This window comes from Ovis canadensis, chromosome 13 (genome assembly GCF_042477335.2).
Source record: "Ovis canadensis isolate MfBH-ARS-UI-01 breed Bighorn chromosome 13, ARS-UI_OviCan_v2, whole genome shotgun sequence".
Classification (NCBI taxonomy): domain Eukaryota; kingdom Metazoa; phylum Chordata; class Mammalia; order Artiodactyla; family Bovidae; genus Ovis; species Ovis canadensis.
The window spans coordinates 78491962-78513401 of NC_091257.1; the positions used below are offsets into that span (position 1 = coordinate 78491962).

Here is a 21440-nt window from a genome sequence, read left to right on the forward strand (position 1 = left end):
TCCAAGTGGCCTTCTCAGACCCTGCAGGACTGACCCTCCCCTCCCCCTGCAGGACCCTCCCTACTCCAAACGTTCAGCCAGGGAGGAAGGATGCAACCTATCTTTTTTTTTTTTTTTTAATAAAAAAGGTATTAACTTCAGAACTCCATCACAGGGTGAAGCAGGCACCCACTTGAGAGTTGTCAGCCTGAGCTGAAGAATTTCAGCATCCTGGTCCAAAGGCAATGAGACGATTTTTAGTGTTGAGGGTTTGCTGTTGGTGCTGTTTTCGTGGAGGAAACAGAAGGAATCAGAACCAGGCAGCCAGCCAAATTACTTCCTCCTAGGCGGGCTTCTCTAACAAGATAGACCCTGACCCTCCTCCAGCCACCCAGACCTGAGTGACTCAGGTGCTGGCAGCACTTTCTAGGAACTGCCAGGAGTCCAGGAAGTGTGGTAGCCTGCTGGCCAGGGGCCCACAGAGACCCCTGTGCTGGTTCCTGGCCTGGGCAGCTAGGCCAGTGGGAGCAGCTGTCTGTCCCTGCAAGTCTGAACTCCTACAGGGATCCCCGAAGAGAAACCTCCCACCCTAGGGCATCTATCCTGAGCTGGCACCATCTGAACTGCCTTCCTGGCCGTGCCCCAGTGCCCAGCCATGACTGGCACCAGCAGGGCAGCCAGGTGCCTTGGAGAAGTGGCACTCAGCCCACTGGCCAGCCACCCCCTAAAGCCTACCGTAGCTTCTGCAGGATGCAGTGCTTTCGAGGCCCAGCCGCCTCCCTGCCTTGGCCTTGACCTCAGCCCACCTCTGGGCTCCCTTCTGTTCAGTGAGGCAAGCTCTCCCCGCTCTCAGAGCCTCAACTTGTACATTTCTTCTGCCTAAATGCTCCTGACCCCACACCCTCCAGACGAGGTCAAGAGGCCAGCCTGTGCTCTGGTGCGGCCACGTGCCTCCCTGCTAGAGCCCACGACCTGGGTAGCCCTCTCCCACCCACCTTCATGTCAGTCACCTCCCTCCATGCCCCAAGTCCCTTCCCTCAGGGCTGCTCGAAGGAGGTCCACATAGCTGGAGGACTGACTCATCCAGTATTCTCCTGGAACTGCCCTCTGGCGCAGTGAGGCAGCAGGGCTGGAGACAAGTCCAGCCGGGAAGGGCGGGGGAGGTTCTATCTGGGGACAGGTCTTCTCACAGGGGTCAGCCATGCTCTTTGGGCCTTGAGAGGGCTCTGTGGTCTGCCCCCACCTTCATACCACACCTTGCTGGTAAAGGAAGGGGGTGAAGCTAGAACCCCCAGGATTTTAGGGGGGTTTTGGCAGGGCCCATGTCCACTCTCCTTTCCCAGGAAAGATTTCAGAAATAGGCTTTGTGGAGTGAGAAGGTCCTGAATTGAGGGAACCTGGACTGGCCATGATTAAGTTCCCAATATCCACGGGCACAGGGACCAGGCTGCCTTGCTGAGAGAGAGAGAATGGAAGCAATGCCAGAGGTGACCACTGCCTTTATTGCCTCTGGGCTGGGGTTCAGAGGTATCTGGGGGCAGCAGGTGACTCTGGGCCCAAATTATTGCTACCTAGCAAGGTCACCCTGGGGCTTCCCATAGTGCCCTGAGTATGGGTGGGAATAAGCATGCAAATAATATGCAAATAACATGCAAACCAATCCAGGATCCTCTGGAGGGCTCTGGTGCAGCCACAGGTGCTGAAAGCGTCAGGAGCCCGCCGGCCCAGGAAGGGGGTGGGGACCCCCAGGTCCTTTGCCCATACGGCAGACTGATCCAGCCCAGTCTTGGGGCTCGAGGTTGGGGGCGGGGTGGAGGATAGTTCCTGAGCATCAGCCCTGGCTCTGCTGCTGGCTGGGAAGAGCAGAAGCCTAGTCCCAAGACAGCAAAAAGAAAGCAGGCACCCACTAGGTAGCCAGACAGCCTCAGGCCACCTCAGAGAGGGAAGGGACCTGCCCTGGTCACACAGCAAGGCAGAGGCAGAGGGGACCAGAATCCAGGCTTCCTGAGGCCAGGGTATCTCAGAGGCCGAAGCTATAAGCAATAAAACACACTGTTAAGAGAAAGAGGAAGCAAGCAGCCCAGTCTCTGATCCCTGGGCTGTGAGACTCCACCAGCTGGCTCCAGGAGGCTGAGAGCCAGGCCCCAGGTGCGGAGGTGGCAGCGTTCTGGTCTTGAGCTGAGTGGAGCTGACCAGTCCAGAAGCTCCAGGAGGAGGCAGGCAGGGCTCAGGGGTCCTTAGCTTGCGCAGATCAGGCTCAGTTATTATTCATAATCCACCAGGAGGCTGCGGGTCAGAGATTGGGAGTCAGAGGCCATCAGGTGCCCACTGCCCTTCCTCAGGGGTTGGTGGCCACTGCCCACCTGGGAAGAACACAGTGGTGAGGGTGTCTGGAGCCCGTAGATGGTCAATGAGGATGCGCTGGAAGGCCTTACTGCAGGCGGACTGCTGGTGCCTGGGAAGGGCCGCAGAGGGGACCAAGGCCGGAGCTGGTCCCCAGTGACCAGGACCACATGGTTAAAAGCGCCCCACTCCCGCCTGGTCCTGCTGCCTGGTTTCAGATCTTGGTCCTTCCTCATAGTGGCTCTGAGCCTCAGTTTTCTCCTCCGTGACATGGGGATGCAGTGTGCACTTCACTGATACCATGAGGATTACATGCAGTCACAACAAGGCACGTGGCATGGGGTGTGGCATGGTGGGAGCTGTGTGTATTCACTGAGCACCTACCTGGCACCGGGCACTGCGTTCAGTTCTTTACATGCCAGCTCGTAAGGGTGACAAGAGGAGGGACTTAGCATCACTCCCATTTTCAAAAGGAGGCCACTGGGGCTCAGAGGGGTTAGGTAACTCTCCTGACGTCACACAGCCAGCAAATAGGAGAGGATTTGAACCCAGGCTTGGTTCACTCGAGGTCCCACAATAAACGTCAGACCACTGCTCCTACCTTCTCCAGGAAGCCTCGTCCTGCCAGAACTCGTACAGGGTGAAGGAAGCCTTGTCCAGCATCTTCTGGGCAGACACACTGCAGGGCCAAAGAGACGGCCAGGCCAGGCCAGGCCTGGGCTGCCACCACCCCTGCCCACCTCACCAGGGGTGTCTAATGAGAGCCCTGGCCCAGGACACCCAGCCCAGCATTCTTCCCTGCCCATCCACCCCACACCTTGGCTGGCCACCACCCAGCTGAGGACTCACTGCAGGCAGTGGCTCTGGGACCCCGTGAAGTCCACGTAGCAGCACAGGGCATGGTGGAAGTCCTGCAGGGCTTCCTCTGCCACCTGCACCTGCCTCTGGGCCACAAGGATGTGCTGGCAAGAGAAGCAGCCTGGTCAGCTGGGGTAGGGCAGGGCAGCAGGTGAGGGCCTGCTGTGGCCTTCAGGAGGACCCTGCCCTTCTTGGCTTGCACCAGACCCAGCCAGCCCTGAGGTCGGGCTCCTGCCCCAGGCAGCCCCCAGCATTCCTGGCTCCATCCTCCTCCTCCTGTTGCCAAGGTTACTGCCTCGCTCCAGCCACTGGCCAGCTCTCCTGCAGCACCGCACCACTTCCGACCGCCCCTTTCAGTTTCTGTCCACACTGCTCCACACACCCAGCTTTCAGAACTGTAAGCAAGGAACGCTGATGCCCATGGAGGGACAGAGGGCTTCAGAGTCACGAAGCAATGACCAGAACCCCGCACCTGCCCGCCAGTCCTGGGGAACAAAGGCTGGGCCAAGCCTGGAGAAGGGGGCGTATGTACAAGACAGAGGCCAGGGGTGGCTAGCCCCGTGAACCTCCTCACTTCACGGCCTCCTCCCGGCCCCACACCAGCTGCCTGCCCCTCTCCCAGACTCACCGAGCTGGGCCCCTTGGTCAGCTCCTCTTCATGCAGGGGTTCCAGCCGGGGCGCCTGTGAGGGATGCAGAGCATGGGCCAGGTGCCCTGTGTGAGCCTGCCTTGCGTGGGTTCCAGACAGTTCCCCCGGCACAGGGCGGTGGCCACACAGCACTCACCTTGCACTCCAGCTGGTCGATGAGCTCCTGGAGGCGGTTGATCTGGAGCCGCCACTGCATCTCAGCCTCGGAGCTCTGCCCTGGGGGTCGGGCACGGGCCCCTCAGGCTGGGGGCTTCTCGGGATGAATTGAGGGCGAGTGGAGGAGCAAATGCTGGGGCCCCGGGGGATGCCGTGCCCTCCCACCCCACCGCAGACACACCTGCGTTGGCGGAGCCAGGAGACCAGGTGGATGACCGACTGACGCTCCGCAGGGCCCTGCGCCCTGCCCGCCGGCTGCCTCGGGGCCGGCTCGGCACCTCCACCCTCTCTTCATCGGACCTGAGGGGAGTGGAGGGTCAGTCCACTTGTCCCAGACCCATGGGGCCAAGCACTGGGGCCCCAGAACAGGCCTGGCCCCAAGCTTCAGGACATTGAGGTCCAGCTGCAAAGCCAGCCATGCCTTCTCGCCCTCTCCTGACCTCCCTCCCTAAGAACAAGAATTTGGGCTCTGGGATGCCAGCACTGTGCAATGTGATGGGAGCTGAGGGACCTGACAACAAGGAGATAACGGCCATTCATGAACTGGACCCACAGGTCCAGGCGCAGGTGGCCGAGCTCCTCACATACCGCGGGCCGTGCGCCTGGGCCTCCAAAGTGTCTGACGCCCCCTCCAGCGAGCTCTGCAGGGCCTGGAGCTGGCTCACCGTCTCCCGCAGTAGGAAGCGTGTCACAAACTGGTCCACCTTGGACGCCCGCTCATACTCCTGGGGAAGAGGGGGGCATGGTTGGCATTTCCTGGCTCCAAGTATGTATTTCTGAATGGGGAGCTACCCCCCTGCGCCCCACCACCTACCCATCAGAGCACCTGTGGCAGCGTAAAGAGCAGAGGGCCTGCAGACTTGGCATCAACAGGAGGACACAGAGTCTCCAGGGGGCAAGGAAACCCCACACCCCGTCCTTGTCTGGGCCCGGCCTCTCACTGGGAGGGATGAGGCCAACACCCAGAGAAGCGTGTCCCATTCTCTGGGCCTCAAGACCCCTTCCCTGTTGGGGCTGCCACTTTCAGCCAGTAAGGCCCCAGGCATAGCTAGACTGGGTGTGGGTAGGGGCTGGGGAAGGCAATGGCCGCAGACTCACCAGCTGGCCCCAAACTCACAATCTTGTCATTCATCCATTCATTAAATCACTTATCCACACACCCCACATTTACTGAGCACTTCTTACTAGAAGCTGTAGATAAAAGACAGCGGGTCACATACCCCAGCGCTGATCCCTGTCTACACTGCCGTTTCCCCCTAGCCTTTGCCAAGGTAGGCAGAGACAAGGAGGCTGAGCGTTGCCAGGCCCTGCGCTGCCCACTCGGAACGCCCAGACTCCCCAGCTACCTTCATCTCCTCGTGCCTCCTCGCCTATGAAACAGGGTGGGAACAGCCATCTCACTGACCTGCTGAGAGGCTCCAATGAGTTATTTCCTACACAGGGCTCGGCCTACTATCTGGTACATAAGTTCTCAATAAAGAACTGCTGTCACGGGACTTCCCTGGTGCTCCCAGGGCAGGGGGCCTGGGTTCAACCCCTGGTCAGTCAGGGAACTAAGATCCCACATGCCACACTGCCATTGTTTTTAGTCAAACATAATACTAACAAGAAACCTGGCCACTTGTACATCGAACAGTCACAGATTTCCTGAGGGTCTCCTCACCGACACCTCCCTCAGCCCCATATACACACTTGGTCCAGGGTGGGAGTCCCAGGGAGCTGAGGTGACCCCTCCCCAAGGGGCCCCAGAGGCAGTTTGTCTCCAGCCTGTGACCTGCCTCAGTTCAGCCATCAGACGGGCAGACAGACTGGTGGCTGGGACCTCTCATTCTCACACGGGTCAGTAGTTTGTCCAAGCCACTGGACTTCCTGGCCATTTTTTGAGTTTCCTGAAATCCGTCCAATAAATTCCCTTTCTAGTGCTTAAGGTGACTGATCAGTTTCTGTTGCTTACAAAGAACCTGGCTGACACCATTGCTTGCCAGGTCCTGTTTCCAAGCAGTTTCATTTAATCCTCATAGGAATTTACAGGAACCATCACTGACCCCATTTTGCATGTGAGAAGACTGAGGCCTACAGAAGTAGATTACCTTGGCCAAGGTCACACAAGTGTCAGAGTCAGAATACAAACTCAGGTCACAGAAATTCCTCTCTCCTCACCACGAAGCCTTTTCATACTGTTCACAGGGTTCTCAAAGTGAGAACACTAGAGCAGTTTGCCCTTCTCTTTTCCAGTGGACCATGTGTTGTCACAGTTTTATTGAGTTATGCAAGCCCCTTTCCTTTGTCACGGCAAGGCTGTGATCCATGTGATCATTTTAGTTAGCTTTCTGTGATTGTGGTTTTCGTCCTAGAGGATGTGGGACTGTAGCTCTTGCTTATTCTGTCTGCCAGACATCCTGGAGTGTGAAGTCAAGTGGGCCTTAGGAAGCATTAGTACAAACAAAGCTTGTGGAGGTGATGGAATTCCAGCTGAGCTATTTCAAATCCTAAAAGATGATACTGTTAAAGAGCTGCTGCACTCAACATGCCAGCAAATTTGTAAAACTCGGCAGCGGCCACAGGACTAGAAAAGGCCCAGCTTTCATTCTAATCCCAAAGAAAAGCAAAGCCAAAGACTGTTCAAACTACCATACAACTGCATTCATTTCACATGCTAGCAAGGTAATGCTCAAAACCCTTCAAGCTAGGCTTCAACAGTAGATGAGCCAAGAACTTCCAGATGCTGAATTTAGAAAAGGCAGAGGAATAAGAGATCTAATTGCCAACATCCGTTGGGTCATAGAAAAACCAAGAGAATTCCAAAAAAATTTCTGCTTCATTGATTACACTAAAGCCTTTGACTGTATGGACCACAACAAACTGTGGAAAATTCTTAAAGAGATGGGAATCCAGACCACCTTACCTGTCTCTTGAGAAACCTGTATGCAGGTCAAGAAGCAACAGTTCCAGACATGGAACAACAGACTGGTTCAAAACTGGAAAAGGAGTATGACAAGGCTCTATATTATCATCCCGCTTATTTAACTTATATACAGAATACATCATGTGAAATGCTGGACTGGATGACTCACAAGCTGGAATCAAGATTGCTGGCAGAAATATCAATAACCTCAGATATGCAGATTATACCAATCTAATGGCATAAAGTGAAGAACTAAAGAGCCTCTTGATGAGGGTGAAAGAGGAGTGTGAAAAACCTGGCTTAAAACATTCAAAAAACTAAGATCATGGCATCCAGTCCCATCACTTTGTGGCAAATAGAAGGGGAAACAGTGACAGATTTTATTTTCTTGGATTCCAAAATCACTGTGGACAGTGACTGGAACCATGAAATTAAAAGATGCTTGCCCCTTGGAAGAAAAGCTATGACCAACACAGAGAGCACATTAAAAATGAGAGACATCACTTTGCCGACAAAGGTCTGTATGTCAAAGCTATGTTTTTTTCCAATAGTCATGTATAGATATGAGTTGGACTATAAAGAAGACTGAGCACCAAAGAACTGATGCTTAAAATTGTGGTGCTGGAGAAGACTCTTGAGAGTCCCTTGGACAGCAAGGAGATCAAACCAGTCAATCCTAAAGGAAATCAACCCTGAATATTCATCAGAATAACAGATGCTGAAGCTCTAATACTTTGGCCACCTGATATGAAGAACTTACTCATTGGAAAAGACCCTGATGCTGGGAAAGATTGAAGGCAGAAGAAGGGGGCGACAGGGGATGAGATGGTTGGATGGCATCACTGACTCAGTGGACATGAGTTTGAGCAGGCTCGGGCAGATAGTGATGGACAGGGAGGCCTGGTGTGCTGCAGTCCGTGGAGCCACAGAGTCGGACACCACTGAGTGACTGAACACCACCATCACTAAGCACCTTACAAGCCATCACCTCACTAATCTTTAGCCCAGTTTTGCACTGAGAAACCAAAGCCGGAAGTCACAGACAGAGTAAATGGAGTCAAGATTCATCTGTGGGTTCTGGCAGGAGCAGCTCGGAGCCTGGAGCTGATGAGGTCAACCCATGAGGTCACAATGTGGTCCCTGGGACAGAGCCAGGGCAGGGGGCCCCCAGCCAGAGGGCAGGGCAGAGGCAGCATGGGCTGGGGCCCCCAGTGGTGACCAGCCCTGCCATGGGAAACAACAGTTCCCACAAGAGAACCAAAGTGCCCAAGCAGGCCCGCAAGGAGAAGCCACCTGACATGGACAAGGCCCGGCGCAAACGGCAGTTCTTCAACCACTTTAAGGGGAAGAAGCCCAGTGTGAGTCCAGGGAAGAAGGGGCAGCTGGGGTTTGGCGGACCTGGACAGGTGGGCAGGAGCGGATGCTGGGGGTCTAGGCCACGTAGGGAATGGAAGGGGTTGCGTGTGTGTGCTAAGCGGCTTCTGTTGCATCCGACTGGTTGCAACCCCATGGACTGTAGCGCACTAGGCTCTTCTGACCATGGGATTTCTTCCCAACCCAGGAATGGAACCCACATCTGTCTCCTGCATTGGCAGGCGGGTTCTTTACCACTAGCGCCACCTGGGAGGCCCCTATGGAAGGCATTAGAGAACCCCTGTTGAGGCAGAGGGACTCAGGAATCCATGTGGGTGTGGATGGTATCCCAGAAACCAGGAGGTGGATGAGACTTGGGAGCCTAGGAGGGTGTGCAGGAGACGGCTCTCCCAACCTGGAACAGATGGGTGGAAGTCCTGGCACGGCGAATCAGCCCTAGCGGCTGCCACTGGGGCTATGGGCACAGGGAGCTCCCTTATCCCCGCCTTTCCATTCCCCAGCTTCAAAACGTGTTACTTTCCCCTCTCTTCAACTAGGCATGAGGACCTGGGCCGGGACCGGGGTGGGTGAAGGGTCCCAGCATCAAGACTGGAAGGGCAGACAGGGGAATCTCATAAACTTGATCCGAGTCAGATCTCAGGAAGTCAGCCTGGGGTGGGTGAGGGTTTCCAGGTGGGGAGGCAGGGGTCTTGGGAGATGGAGAAGGGTGCCTGCCTCCCCCACCTCCCCCTACCCAGGCTGGGAGGACAGCGGGTACCCCGGGAACGAGAGAGGGCGGGCTTCTGGGAGACAGGACCCGGTGGGTGAGGGTCCTCGGGAGGCAGGCGGGCGGACCTCGTTCCCCTCACGCCCCTGCTCTACCCCCAGACCAAGATCGTGCTGCTCTTCCCCCTGGACAAGCGGCAGCAACTAGCCGAGGCGACGGCGGGGCCCGGAGCGCGGCCCGAGCGGGTGAGCGAGGCTGTGGCGGACACCCCCGCGGGGGCCCCGGCGGCGGCACCCATGTTTCGAGGAGCCGGCGACGGCGCTGAGCGGCGCGAGAGCGCGCGCGCGCGCGAGATGAAGAAGATCCTCGTGCTGCTGCTGCTGCTGGACGCGCGGCTGCAGGAGGAGGGGCGCCGCGCGGCGGGCGGCCCCGGGGGCGGGGCCAAGGAGGCGCAGGGCTGGCAGCGGCTCTACACGCGCCTGCTGACCGAGAGCGAGACCGACTGTGAGGCCGAGGCCGCCGAGGAGCAGCCGCGCAAGCGGCGCCGCTGTCCCCGCCCGCGGCCCTGAGTGCCTGGCCGGACCCCCTGTACCCTGGTCTGGCCCAATAAAGAGCGCATAGCAACGCTGGCGTCTGTAGCCCAGTCTGAGGCGTTGGGGCGTGGAGACAGGGTTGGGGAAACTAAGGCCCAGAGCAAGACAGGGAAGAACAGGCGAATGGCCGTGGCCTGGGGCCCAGGCTGGTTTTGCCTTCTTTCTTCTGACCCAAGTGTCAGAAACCCTGTGCCGCAATGGAGAGGGGGCACCCTACCACAGTGGAACAAGGGTTCTCCTCTCCCTGCGACACCTGGCCGGGGTCAGATCCAGCCACCAGGTCTGCAGATCCGACGGAAGAGCGCTCGGGCAAAGCCAGGCTTGGCCACGCTAGGAGAAGGAGAGACCTGCTTCCAGCAGAGGCCAGGCCAGTCCAAAGTCTTCAGCACTCAACAAGTCTTTCCTAACTGAGGGAAAGTCCCAGGCAAAAAGCCACCGCCGTGTGGAAGAACTGGGAAGGTCCACAGTCAGCATAGTTTGAGCCTTAGACTCACATCCTGCCTGTGTGAGCAGCCAGGAGGAGAGACTGAGGTCCCTGGACCTCTGACCCCTCAATCCTACCCCACTGTGCTTGATGACCCCCAAGGCAACTCAATCACCGTCTCCCCACCTACCCCACCCCATTCTCTTCCCCACACTGCACCCAAAGAGGCTTCTTCCAAACCACTTAATAGGGCAGTCCACACTTCTGCTCATAAGCTCACGCTGGCTCTCCACTGCCCGCAGAGAAACACCCAAACTTATTATTGGAATGTGCAGGCCCAGATCCCCAGCCCCAGTCCTCCCCTCTGGGGCTCCTTAGTGACTTCCAGTCTCACTCTTGCTCTGGCCATACTGCCACTTGTGGCCTTCGATTCAAGGTTCACCTCCCCAGTTCATCCACAAGAGGCCTGGCATGCTTTCTGTGGGCAGGACCCAGCTGCTTCTCACGCTCCTGGGTCCCAAACCCAGCGCCAGACCCTAGTCATTCTTGTCCCCTCCAGCCATGCCAAACCTGCAGCCTGCTTTCCGCTGGCAACCAATCTCAAAATGCCCCTTTGGGGAGAGGGGGCGCGATGCAGAGGGGTGAAGGTCCCAGCTCACTAAAACCACAGGTACAACTTTTCCTGAAGGTACACTTTCGTCAGTGTCAACACCACATTGCCTGCATCAGGCTGGAGGTCGCACTACCCGTCACATCTCCCCCGCTGCTTTGTGAGAACTGACCCTTTCCTACCATCCACATGGTTGCAATCAAAATAACCACCTTCTTCAATGTGGCCACATCTCCTGGCATAAGCAATTGGCCCAAGCCCAGTCCTATCAGTTCCTTCCCTGGGTCTGTAATTCAGGAACTGTTGTTCAGTCGCTCAGTTGTGTCCGACTCTTTGCAACCCCATAGACTGCAGCACTCCAGGCATCCCTGTCCTTCACTAATCTGGAGTTTGCTCAGACTCACGTCCATTGAGCCAAGGATGCCATCCAACCACCTCACCCTCTGTTGTCCCCTTCTCCTCCTCAGGAACTGGAGGAGACAATTTTTTCTACGGGAACATGCACAGACTGAAGCCAGTCTTGAGAAGAATATAAACACAATGCAGACCCCAATGCACCTTTTGGGTCCCCCAAAGCCTGGCAGCCAGACCCTGCTTCCCATCTTTTCCGAAGACCTGTTTCACTCTTGCCCTTAGTAGATATAAAACATACACAAGGCTCTTGTGATAAAATTCGTATTTTAGCTTAAGCTCACCTGAATAGGTCTTCAACTTGCAACCATAATGGTCCTAAAGAGAAAAAAGAGACTCTGCAGAGACATGACATGGCCTGTTTCCTGTGTTGGGGGATGACCGCCTTTGGGAGAAGTAACTGAGCCCAGGGTGAGATTCGGACTCACTCAGTACACAGTGAAGGCAGCCTCAGAATTGAGTCACAAACTCAGGCCCACGTTTGTAAGCCTCTGAAGGTAGGATCCCTTTGTGGGCTACCTGGGCCCTAGAAAGCTAAGCTCACAGAGGTCTTCAGGGTGGCTGGAGATCCATGATTAAGAGTTTTCTCTAGAGGAGAGAGGCTGCACGTTTGTCCAGAGCTCATCAAAGTGGTTTGAGGAAGCAATTAAATTGGTTGTGCTGGCCCCAGGTGGCTCAGTGGTAAAGTATCTGCCTGAGAACCCTGGAGACGCAAGAGATGCAGGTTCGATTGCTGGGTTGGGAAGATCCCCTGGAGTAGGAAATGGCAACCCACTCCAGTATTCTTCCATGGAAAATTCCATGGACACAGGGCTTGGTAGGCTTCAGTCCATGAGGTTGCAAAGAGCCGGACACGACTGAGCGACTGCATATAAACACTGAGCACAGCTGGGTGGCTGAGACCACATCCCTGGATGTCAAAATCATTACCATTGGCCCTGTCCCTGGAGACAGGCTGGGTCTGGGCGTTTTCATCTGGGTAGAGGCTATGGAAGCACAGCAGATGCTGAGAACTGAGGTCACAATGAATCCAATCCAAGTTCTTTTCCTTGCTTCTTTGACCACCCCCTCCCACCTCCACTAGGAACCACAGTACTTCGGTCATGCCCAGTTGAGAAGTGCCAGGAGACCGCTGGAGGCTCAAGGGTCGGGCTGGACTCCTGGGTTCCCAAGCGGAACAGATGTCTGGATAGTATTGCCACAAAGGCCTTTTATTCCCAGAGCTGCTCCTGGAGGCTTCTCAGTCTCTTCAAGGATTTGGCCCTCCCCTCTCATCATCCATCTAAGCAAGAGCTTAGGGGGGCGGAGCCGCACCGCTGAGGCGGGTCCTCAGAGGGGCCTTGAGCCTGAAGAGGGGGAAGACAGCCCGAGGCCCAGCGAGAGCGGAACCTGACTCTCGAACCAGAGGCCGGGCCTCAGGCCCAGGGGCGGAGCCAAGTCAAGCGCGGAAGAGACCTCTACTCAGGCCAGAAGAGTGGGACCTCGGGACCAGAGGGCGTGGCCCAAGAGCTGCGAGCTGAAAGGCGGGCCTCCATCGAGGCCAGATGAGACGCGGTTCTCAGGCCGAGGGCGGGTCCAAGCCTTCCGGGGCCGAGGTTTTGACTGCAGGGCTTGCCGGCCTGAAGATGGCTTCGCTGTCCAATAGTCGCCGGGTCCGCCGGCTGTCCTCGTTGGGCCACGTCGCGGTGGTCGTGGACCAGGGTTCCGGCTTCACCAAGGCGGGCTTCGCGGGAGAGGAGCAGCCACGCCTGGTACTCAAGAGCTCCAGCCTGGTCCCCAGCTGGGACCGGCCCGTGCTGCCCGGGGCGCCTGGCTGCGAGCTGGCGGGCGGCGTGGCACGGGCACACCCCATCAAGCACGGCGTGGTGGTGGACTGGGAGGCGCTGGAGGGGTTGTGGGAGCGCCTGCTGGTGGGCGGCCTGCGGGTGTGCCCGGACGAGTGGCCGGTGCTCGTGAGCGACTCCCCGTCGGCGCCACCAGCGGGCCGCGAGAGGGTGGCCGAGCTGCTGTTCGAGGCCCTGGCAGTGCCCGCGTGCCACCTGGCCAGCACCGCCTTGTTGGCGCTCTGCTCCGTCGGCGCGTTCAGCGGGCTGGCCCTGGAGGCGGGTGCGGGCGTGTGCCATGCCACGCCCGTCTATGCCGGCCACTCGTGGCACAAGGCCACCTTCCGGCTGGATGTGGCTGGCAGCACCCTGTCGCGCTACCTGCGGGAGCTGCTGGTGGCAGCAGGGCCTGACCACCGTCTGCAGGCCCTGCCACACAAGATCATCACGCAGCTCAAGAAGCGCTGCTGCTACGTGTCCCTAGACTTTGGCGGTGACCTCTGTAACCCCGCCCGCCACCACCCAGTCAGCTTCTACTTAGGCGGTGGGTGCACTGTCTGCCTTGGCAGCGAGCGCTTCTGCTGCCCAGAACCCCTCTTCCAGCCGGGTCTGCTAGGCCAGGCTGAGCCGGGACTGCCCATCCTGGCCTTCCAGGCACTGCAGAGGGTGCCCGCAACACTACGGACACGGCTGGCCAACACCGTGGTGCTGGCCGGTGGCTCCACGCTTTTCCCTGGCTTCCCTGAGCGCCTGGAGCTGGAGCTGGAGGCCCAATGCCGGCGGCAGGGCTGTGGGACGCTGCAGCCGTGCCTGGTGGCCAAGCCTGGGCGCGGGACAGCGGTGTGGACGGGCGGCTCCATGGTAGCCTCGCTGCGCACCTTCCAGTGCCGCTGGATGACCCGGGCCATGTACCAGGAATGTGGCTCCAGGCTGGTGCACGAAGTGTTCCACTGAGTGCTGCTGGACTGGAAGGGGTGGCGCCACAAGGGGGCGCTGCAGAGGCAGACGCTCGGCAGGCTGAGTGCAGCTGTCAGAGGCATTGAGTGCCAGATAAAAACCTCAGTGATTACAGCTGGCAGAGTCGTGTGGTGATGGGTCACCTTCTACGCCTTTCTGGGCCAGGAGGGGGTGGTCAGGAACCCTGGGGCTCTTACTTTGAGCTGCAGTGTGAATTCCCGCTAACCAGTGCCAGTTCAGAGAATGCCACTAGAGCTGCCCACCCCCAGGCCCTGTTTCCATGGCAACAAGGAAGGTGCTGCCCCTACTGGTGTCCAGGCCACAGATATGGAAGTCATCACAGCACACCAACCCCTCATCATGTAGCATTCAGATCCCCAACCTGTGCCAGGCCCCAAAGGTGACCGTTGGAAAAGCTACTCGACCCTATGTGAAAGCAACCAGAAGGGGAAGCCCTGTCCTCAGCTGATCATTAATTCACAGAGAGCCTCAGTTTCTCCTTCTGTAAAAATGAGGTCAGGCACAATTCCAAGCCTGCTCACTGCTCCCTCCTCGCCCCCTCACTCAGAGTTATGGGACAAAGAAAGGTGGAGACATCTCTTACAAGGAACACAGAAAGGGAAGGGTAGCTTTCGGTGTTTTTAAAAATACCATCCAAGGGCCTGGAGCCCTGGCTGAGAGCACTGTTTATTCTGTGTGCACATGTCCATACTATACACAAACATGGGCGCACACATGCCTGTCTCCTCACGCATGTCCTCAGGCTGTCCCCACCCCCGCCACCAAGCTCTACACACCAGCATGGGCCTGTGGATGCGTGTGAGCCTGCCCGACCCCCAACCCATCCCTGCTGGAGCTGGGCTTGATACCCCACAACAGTCAAGTCCGGTCAGTAATAAACGCAGCAGCAGCTCCACATATGAAGTGGCTATTGTGAGCCAGGCAGAGACAGCAAGACAGACAAAACTCTGCCTTCATTCTCCTTTAATTGTCACAACGAACGTCTGGAGGTAGGTTCTATTAATATGCCCAGTTTACAGATGAGGAAACTGAGACCCAGAAAGGTAAAGATGCACAGCCAGAAAGTGGAAGCCAGGCCTCTAGCCCCACAGCCCTGAGTCCAATGATGGAGGCTCCCACAACATAGCAGACACCCCCGGCCCTCATCCTGCCACCCCCCTGCAACCATCAGCCCCTCCACTCACGAGCTTGGTGGTGTCCATGGCAGTGAGCACAGCACAGTTGAGCGACTCCAGCGCCGCTAGCACAGGCCGGTAGACGCCCAGGTGTTCAGAGAAGTAGTCTGAGGGCAGAGGAGATACTCAAAGGTTCCTGGGGTACATCCCCCCATTTACAACCTAGAATTCCCCAGCAGCCAACCAGGCCGTATGCTCTAAGCCCAGCCCAGCCTGCTCCATCAGAACACCAGCAACACCCACCTGCCCGGGAGACAAACACCCCCATGGGCCTACTCACCGCACAGTTTCTCCGTCTCTAAATTGCTGCAGGGAAAAGAGAAGGCGTCCTTCAGACCCTGCTGGTAAACTAAGACTGACTTTGAAGCCAGTGGTCCTTTCCTCTCTCTGCCCAGCTCAGCCTGACACGGAGGCAACTTCTGACTCTACCCCACGTTACGCTGCTCAGTGGACAGAGGTGGGGTACTACCAGCCCATCAGTGTCTAAGGGGGAACATTCAGTCCTGCTCTCAACCTCCAAGGGGATTTCAGGCTGGGAGAGACAGATGTGGACACAGGCCAGAGAGGAGTGGTTAGAGCTGGGAAGGAGAAGTCAGGTCTGTGGAAGCGCAGAAAAGGCATGGAGTACCTGTAGGTCAGGGAGAGCTTCCTGGAAGAGAGGCTCCCTAAGCTAGGCTTTGAAGGACAAGGAATTTGACTGGTGTTATCTGGTGGTGGTAAGGCAGCAGCAGTGCAGACAAAGGTCTGGCCCAAGCCTCAGAAAATGGGAGAGCATGGGAGCCTAGAATTTCTTTTAAGAAGAGGGGAGTAGGGGGAAGTAAGAGGGAAGGATAGCCGCACACACGTGTGCACCCACGTGAGGAAGCAGGCGAAGGCAAGCAAACTCGCACAAAGGCCTGAAGATGAGGGAGCACCTGCACCCACGGGTGGGAGCAGGCAGGGCCCAGCTGTCCCCAGGCATCCGCTGGTCGCTCAGCAGGAAGCGGGAGTGCTGGGGGGGCACCTGTGGGCTGAACCATAGGTGGTGACTCAGGCCTGGCTATTTTGGGGTCCCAGCTGGAAGCAGTGTGATGGGCAGGACTGGAGCCAGGGAAGGGGTAGGTAGGCGGGTAAAGCTGGCACTTAGCCCTGGCACTCCTTTCCCCGTGCCCCACCAATCCTCCATAAGGAACCCAAGCAAGCAGGGGACACAGAGGGGTAGGGACAACCTGGGCTCACATCTACGCATGGCGTGTGCACCCCAACCCCCATACTCACTCAGCGGGATGCCCATCAACACCACTGAACAGCTCTCGCAGCTCCCCGGGGCTGAGAACCCCATCGGCAAAGTAATTCTGGAATTCTTCAAATGAGAGCTTCCCGTCATCTGGGGGTGGGGGTGGGCACAGGGAGCAGAGTCAGTATCTCTGAGCCCTGGCTGCACCCCTGCCACCCAATGGAGGCCCCCTGAAGGCTTCACAGTATCTCATAACCACCCAGCCAAGTGAAATGGGATTCTGGGCTGGAAAGAAGGCCCGGCCGTTGGGGACCAAAGGGTTGGGGCCCCCAGAGGTGCCCACTTCAAGCAACAGGGCCCACTCTGCCGGCACCCAAGGGACAAGGCAGTGCACATGTGGCACTCGGCAGCAACTCAATGTTTGCCAAATGGAGAAATAAATGAACAACTGCCTGGGGCACAGTTAGATCATGGCAGGGCCTAGATGTCACTTGGAGGAACCAGGGCTGGGTCTCTGCCCACATGGCTCCCGGGTGGAGAGGACCTCCGTGCTCTGGACCCAGGCCCTTCACAGAGAAGCTGCAGGGAATCAGATGAGATCTTCCTAAGAGCAGGGCCCCAGTAAGAAGCAGCAGACTGGATCGAGAGGGAAAGACCTCCCCATCACAGAGGCTGCCTCCCCATCACAGAGGCTGAGATCATAAGAGCACTGGGCAGAGGCACTGGGGATTTGGCCTGCAGGGTCTCTAAGCAGATGGAGTGGGAGAATGGAGCTGGGGAGTGCCTGAGCCTCCCTCCCTAGATGGAATGCTATGAGCCAAATGAGACCACGTGCCCTGATCAACCGGCTGAAACAAATTTGAGGAGACCCAGGGAGAAGAGGCAAGGGGTGGGGACCCAGTCCTCTCTCAAGGAGGCCAGGTGAAGGTGAGGTCAAAGCTGATGGGTGGTCTCAGCTCAAACCCTCCACTGGCCCATCAGGGCACCGTGGGCTGCTCTGAGTCATCTGTGGGCAGCAACCTGCCTGCAAGGTCCCCTGATGGCTCTTGCTTTAAGCTTTCCAGATTTTGCCAGACCAGCATCTGAGACTGCCCAGGACTCAGGGCATCGGGGGAGCTGACTCCCTGGACCTAGCTCTGTCCCGCCCACACCTTCCCTGCATCCAGGTGGTTGGTAATATGGAAAGTTACTGAGCTCTCTAAGAATCTATGATAGAATCTCCCACGGCCCTGGCTCCGTGACCACACCCTTCCAAGCCCCTCACAGAGGAAGCCTAGAACCAGGCATCACATAGACCCGGGTTGAAGGCCCAGCACCTCCAGCTGTACCTCTCTGGGCCTCGGCTCCTTTGTCTGTGAAACGGGGTGAGGACTTCAGCAGTGGTGAGGAAAACAGGAGATCATCTATAGAAGTACCCCTCACTGGGCCAGGACACTGCGTGAAAGTCAGCCCCCACCTCCAGCCTCTGGCTCAACCACATTTCCTCCACTCTCCCTCCTGCCAAACTGGATTCAAAACAAAAATTTCCTCCGAGAAGGACACCTGGGTTGATTCTTCTGATTTGGGTCCTCTCAAGATTTCTCTCCATTCTCAACTGTGCCCCAAACCCTCCCCGGAGCCTCTCTGATGCCCCTCAACCCCCAGCATGGGACTCAGGGGAAGCCATACTCACCATTCTTGTCTGCTCGGCGGAAAACCTAGAGGACAAAAGGGCAGGGGTGGGAGCTGGGAGCTGGGAGGACAGAACCACCCCACCCCTACTCCACAGAGCCCCAGCTGGCAGGCCTGCCCCCTGCATCTCCCTTCCTCCTGCCCAGCTTGGTCCCAGCCCCTGCCCAGCTCAGCCCTCCAGGGCCTTTTCCAACAAGGGGAAGAGCACACAGCGGGCCCCACGGCTTGCTCCCTTCTCCCGCAGGGCCTGGCCTTGTGGGGGGTGCTCCAAGCTGGCTCTCCGCTTCTTCACCTCCCACACCCGCGAGTCAATCCTGAGTTCTTTCTAATACATCAGCCCTTGGAACGGTCCCAGCTTGAGGCAGGTGGGGAAACGGGCCAAGATGCGGCCAGAAGATCCTGGGCACCCATCCCAGAGCTGAACCCCAACTCTGCTGTGTGGCCAGGGTTCGTCCCAGACTCTGCCCACCCCAGGCTGTTTCTCAGTCAGCTTCTTGAGACCCTGCCATGCAGGCGGTGGGTCCTGTTTACTCAGTAACATACCGGGGACCAGCCCAGGGTTAACCCTTCCAGGGCTGGGTCTTCCTATGAGGCCAACTCAGTACGAGGGTCTTGGGCAGGCCCATGTGGGTATGTGTGTGTTGTACGTGCAAGGGGAGCAAGAGGCACAGAAAGCAAGGGTGGACAGATGGTATTTATGGAGAAACAGACAGGAAAGACAACAGAAGTAGCAAAAGTAGAGTCCAGACGTGGTCCCTGTCTCCCCTATAGGGACCAGAGACTCCCTGGTCACCCAACACAACCCAGCAAAGAGGGCACCAGCAGGTCTGGCAAGGAGGGGCAGGCCAAAACCTGGACAGAGAGCCCTGGTCTGCTCCAGATTCGGAGTGCCCCTCCCCTCGGGCTGCTTTCTCGGGGATGAATGTACTCCCTGGCCTGAAGCCTGACTCACAGAAGGCTGCCACCGGCTCACTCGGGGTCACAGAGCCACCCAGGGTGGCCTGGCCAGGACAGACAGACATACTAGGGGTGGGGGTGGGGGCTGAGAGAGAGGGAAGGGTTCTAAGCTGTGAACACTGAGGACATCAAGGGCCACACCCTAGTGCACCCCTGCCTCCGTGTGCAAGCTGGAACACATCCCTAACCCTCCAGGCCTTGGTTTTTCCATCTGGGAAATGGAAGGGTCAGGTCCCTTCCAGCTGAGAGGGCTCTGGCCAAGGTGCTGAGTCACTAGGGACAGGGGAGGGGGCAGAACAACCTTTCCCACCCGAAAGGGACCTCTGGGAGTGGGGACGCAAGAGGAACAGGACAGGCTGTGCAGAGGGGTGAAAGGTGGGGAAGGGGTGCAGGTGAGTGACCCAGGCCAGGCCAGGGAGCTCCAGGTAGGTGCTCATAGGGGCTGCAGGGCCACCTGCCAGGCAAGGGGCAAATGTACAGACCACAGAGGGCGTGTGTGGGCAGCGCCGACCAACTGTGGGATCCCACAGCCCTTGGGTGGGATCTGAGGGGGTCCGGGGTCAGCACTAGGTCAGGAGTCGGGGGCGGGGGGCTGCTTCCTCTCCCAGGCCCCCTTGCCTGGTCAGTCCAGCCTGGGGCTGCCAGAAAGGGACACCGTGGCCGCTCCCGGGACCAAGAGTTGACAGCCCCCACCCGGCCAGACACATACATGGGGTGATTTGGGGTCGGGGGGGCCGCGGGGGCAGTTACACTGAACAAGGAGAGATAAGCAGAGAAAGAGTGAGAGGCAGAAGACGGGACACAAAGGCAGCGAGATAGAGATAAGGGAAACACACGGAAACAGAGAGCAAAAGAGAAATCGTGAGAGACCCAGAGGCCGAGGCAGAGCCCCCAACAAACCTGGAGGGAGACACATGGACGTGGGGAACGGAAAACCAGAATGAGCGAGGGCAAGGAGACTGAGGCTGTCCACAGAGACCGGGAGCGACCCCGCGGGAGAATGACCAACCCCAGGGCCACAGCGCCGGCACCCCCGGACCGCTCCCCACTCACGTCCTGGAAGAGCGCGTGTCCGGCGGGCCCGGCGGCGGGCGCGGGCGCGGGCGCGGGGGGTCGCGGGGGCTCGGGCGCGGGCGGCCGGATCAGGCACACGGTGAGCAACCCCGCGCACGCCATGGTGCCGCCACCCGCTTGGCTCCGGCTCGGCTGCGGCTCCGGGCTCTGGACGCCGCCGCCACCGCCGCCGCCGCGGACTTGGGGGGACGCGCAGGGGGGGCGCCCGCCCATCGGCGCCGGCGCGGAGGCTGAGGGCCCCGCCCCCCGCAGCTCCGCCCCCGCCGGGCGGGCCGCCGAGGCCCCCTCCCCGCCCAGCCCCGGCCAGCGCCAGAGCTCGGCCCTCCGCCCGCCCGCCTCCAGGGCCTCAGCTTCCCCGTCTGGAAAAGGGGAGCCAACTCCAGCCGTTAGGGCCGCGCGACGCAGAACCGCAACACAATGCACCTCTGCGACTCCCCATTCTCCGGGGGTGGCGGCCACTGGGGAGAAGTCACTCAAGGGGTCATTCCCTCTTGGGGACCGGTCGGTGTGGAATATTACACAGCCAGGAACAGGACGGGAAGGGGCTGCGCGTGCCCGCTGAGGGCGGGTCCCCACATCTTTACAGGGTCCAGTGAACTGCGGAAGCACAGGCGCGCCACCTGGTGGGCAAAACCCGCAAGCACCTTCCCCTGTGAGTGTATCTTCTGCAAAATGGGAGTGAAGGGAAGACATGATTGTTGTGGAGACTGACAGCGAGGACTTAAAATAGGGGTTGGCTCAGAGAAAGCCCACCTAAGGGTATGCTAAATAGATCCGTGTGGACAGTCTGCCAGTCAGTCACCCTCCACTCTCAAGCTCAACTCAGACTTCCCTCCCCCACCATGGGGCCCCCTCTTCAATCTATCATCCCCCGCTGCAGCCAGAGGAAGCTTTTTAAAATATAAAAAGGGAGCATCACTCCTCTCTGACTCACCAGTTCTTTCCCCCTGAATAAAGCCCAAGACTGAATGTCTCTCCACTCTGGCCCTCAGCTCAGGGCTCCAGCCACCCTGGTTTCTCTCGGGTCCTGGGCCCATATTGCCTTCTCCTGGTTGGTGTATTCCTCTTCCTTCTCAGTTAATTTCTACTATCCCACAGCCTTAGGTCAGGCACCACCTTTTCCAGGAAGCTCTCCCTGATTTTCTCGTTTATTTGAGAGTTTCCTCCAGCAGATTCTGAGAGCTCCACAAAGGGAGGAACACGTCCCCAGAACCTGACACAGAATCAGCTGGTTGTAATTATCTGCTGCCTGTTTACAAATGTCCAGAAACATCTGGACGGAGCATAGCCAACTGATCAGGGTGGCCTCTCTGTGGCTGGAAAAAGGAATTCATTGCTTACTTTACTCAACCAGTTTTTTAATTAGGATTAAAAAAAGGTGATGAAAACGATCATTCTTGGGGCTGTGAGGCTCAAATAAAATGAAGCCAGGCAGGGACAGGGAAACGTAAAGTAGGGAATGGTCATCACACCAGCAACCTTGACCTCTCCCACCCACAGACCTGCTCCCAGTACAGAGTCCCCAAACAGGGCCCAAA

At 58.0% G+C, this 21440-nt stretch overlaps 2 protein-coding genes across 2 annotated transcripts; one reads left to right on the forward strand and one right to left on the reverse strand.

Moving 5' to 3' along the window:
- Positions 1 to 1461: 1461 nt before the first annotated feature.
- On the reverse strand, positions 1462 to 20137 carry NECAB3 (N-terminal EF-hand calcium binding protein 3). The gene is made up of 13 exons (XM_069548327.1): positions 19882 to 20137; positions 17873 to 17897; positions 16242 to 16350; positions 15265 to 15290; positions 14994 to 15091; positions 4574 to 4710; positions 4167 to 4285; positions 3966 to 4045; positions 3809 to 3862; positions 3172 to 3284; positions 2924 to 3001; positions 2343 to 2434; positions 1462 to 2265 (listed from the first exon to the last, which is right to left on the reverse strand). The coding sequence occupies exons 1-13, from the start codon at positions 20113 to 20115 to the stop codon at positions 2237 to 2239; spliced, it is 1194 nt and encodes a 397-aa protein (XP_069404428.1). The 5' UTR covers positions 20116 to 20137; the 3' UTR covers positions 1462 to 2236.
- On the forward strand, positions 11265 to 14210 carry ACTL10 (actin like 10). Its single transcript, XM_069548326.1, has one exon. The coding sequence runs from the start codon at positions 12553 to 12555 to the stop codon at positions 13783 to 13785; it is 1233 nt and encodes a 410-aa protein (XP_069404427.1). The 5' UTR covers positions 11265 to 12552; the 3' UTR covers positions 13786 to 14210.
- Positions 20138 to 21440: the final 1303 nt, after the last annotated feature.

Bases quoted from the DNA above. Each gene is read 5' to 3' on its own strand.
- NECAB3 (XM_069548327.1), bottom strand. From the start codon at position 20,115: ATGGGCGGGCGCCCCCCCTGCGCGTCCCCCCAAGTCCGCGGCGGCGGC. The intron at 3,002-3,171 runs GTGAGTCCTCAG...TTGGCCCTGCAG, and splicing joins TCCCAGAGCCACTGCCTGCA to TGTGTCTGCCCAGAAGATGC. The intron at 2,435-2,923 runs GTAGGAGCAGTG...GGCCCTTCCCAG, and splicing joins GACGAGGCTTCCTGGAGAAG to GCACCAGCAGTCCGCCTGCA.
- ACTL10 (XM_069548326.1), top strand. From the start codon at position 12,553: ATGAGACGCGGTTCTCAGGCCGAGGGCGGGTCCAAGCCTTCCGGGGCC.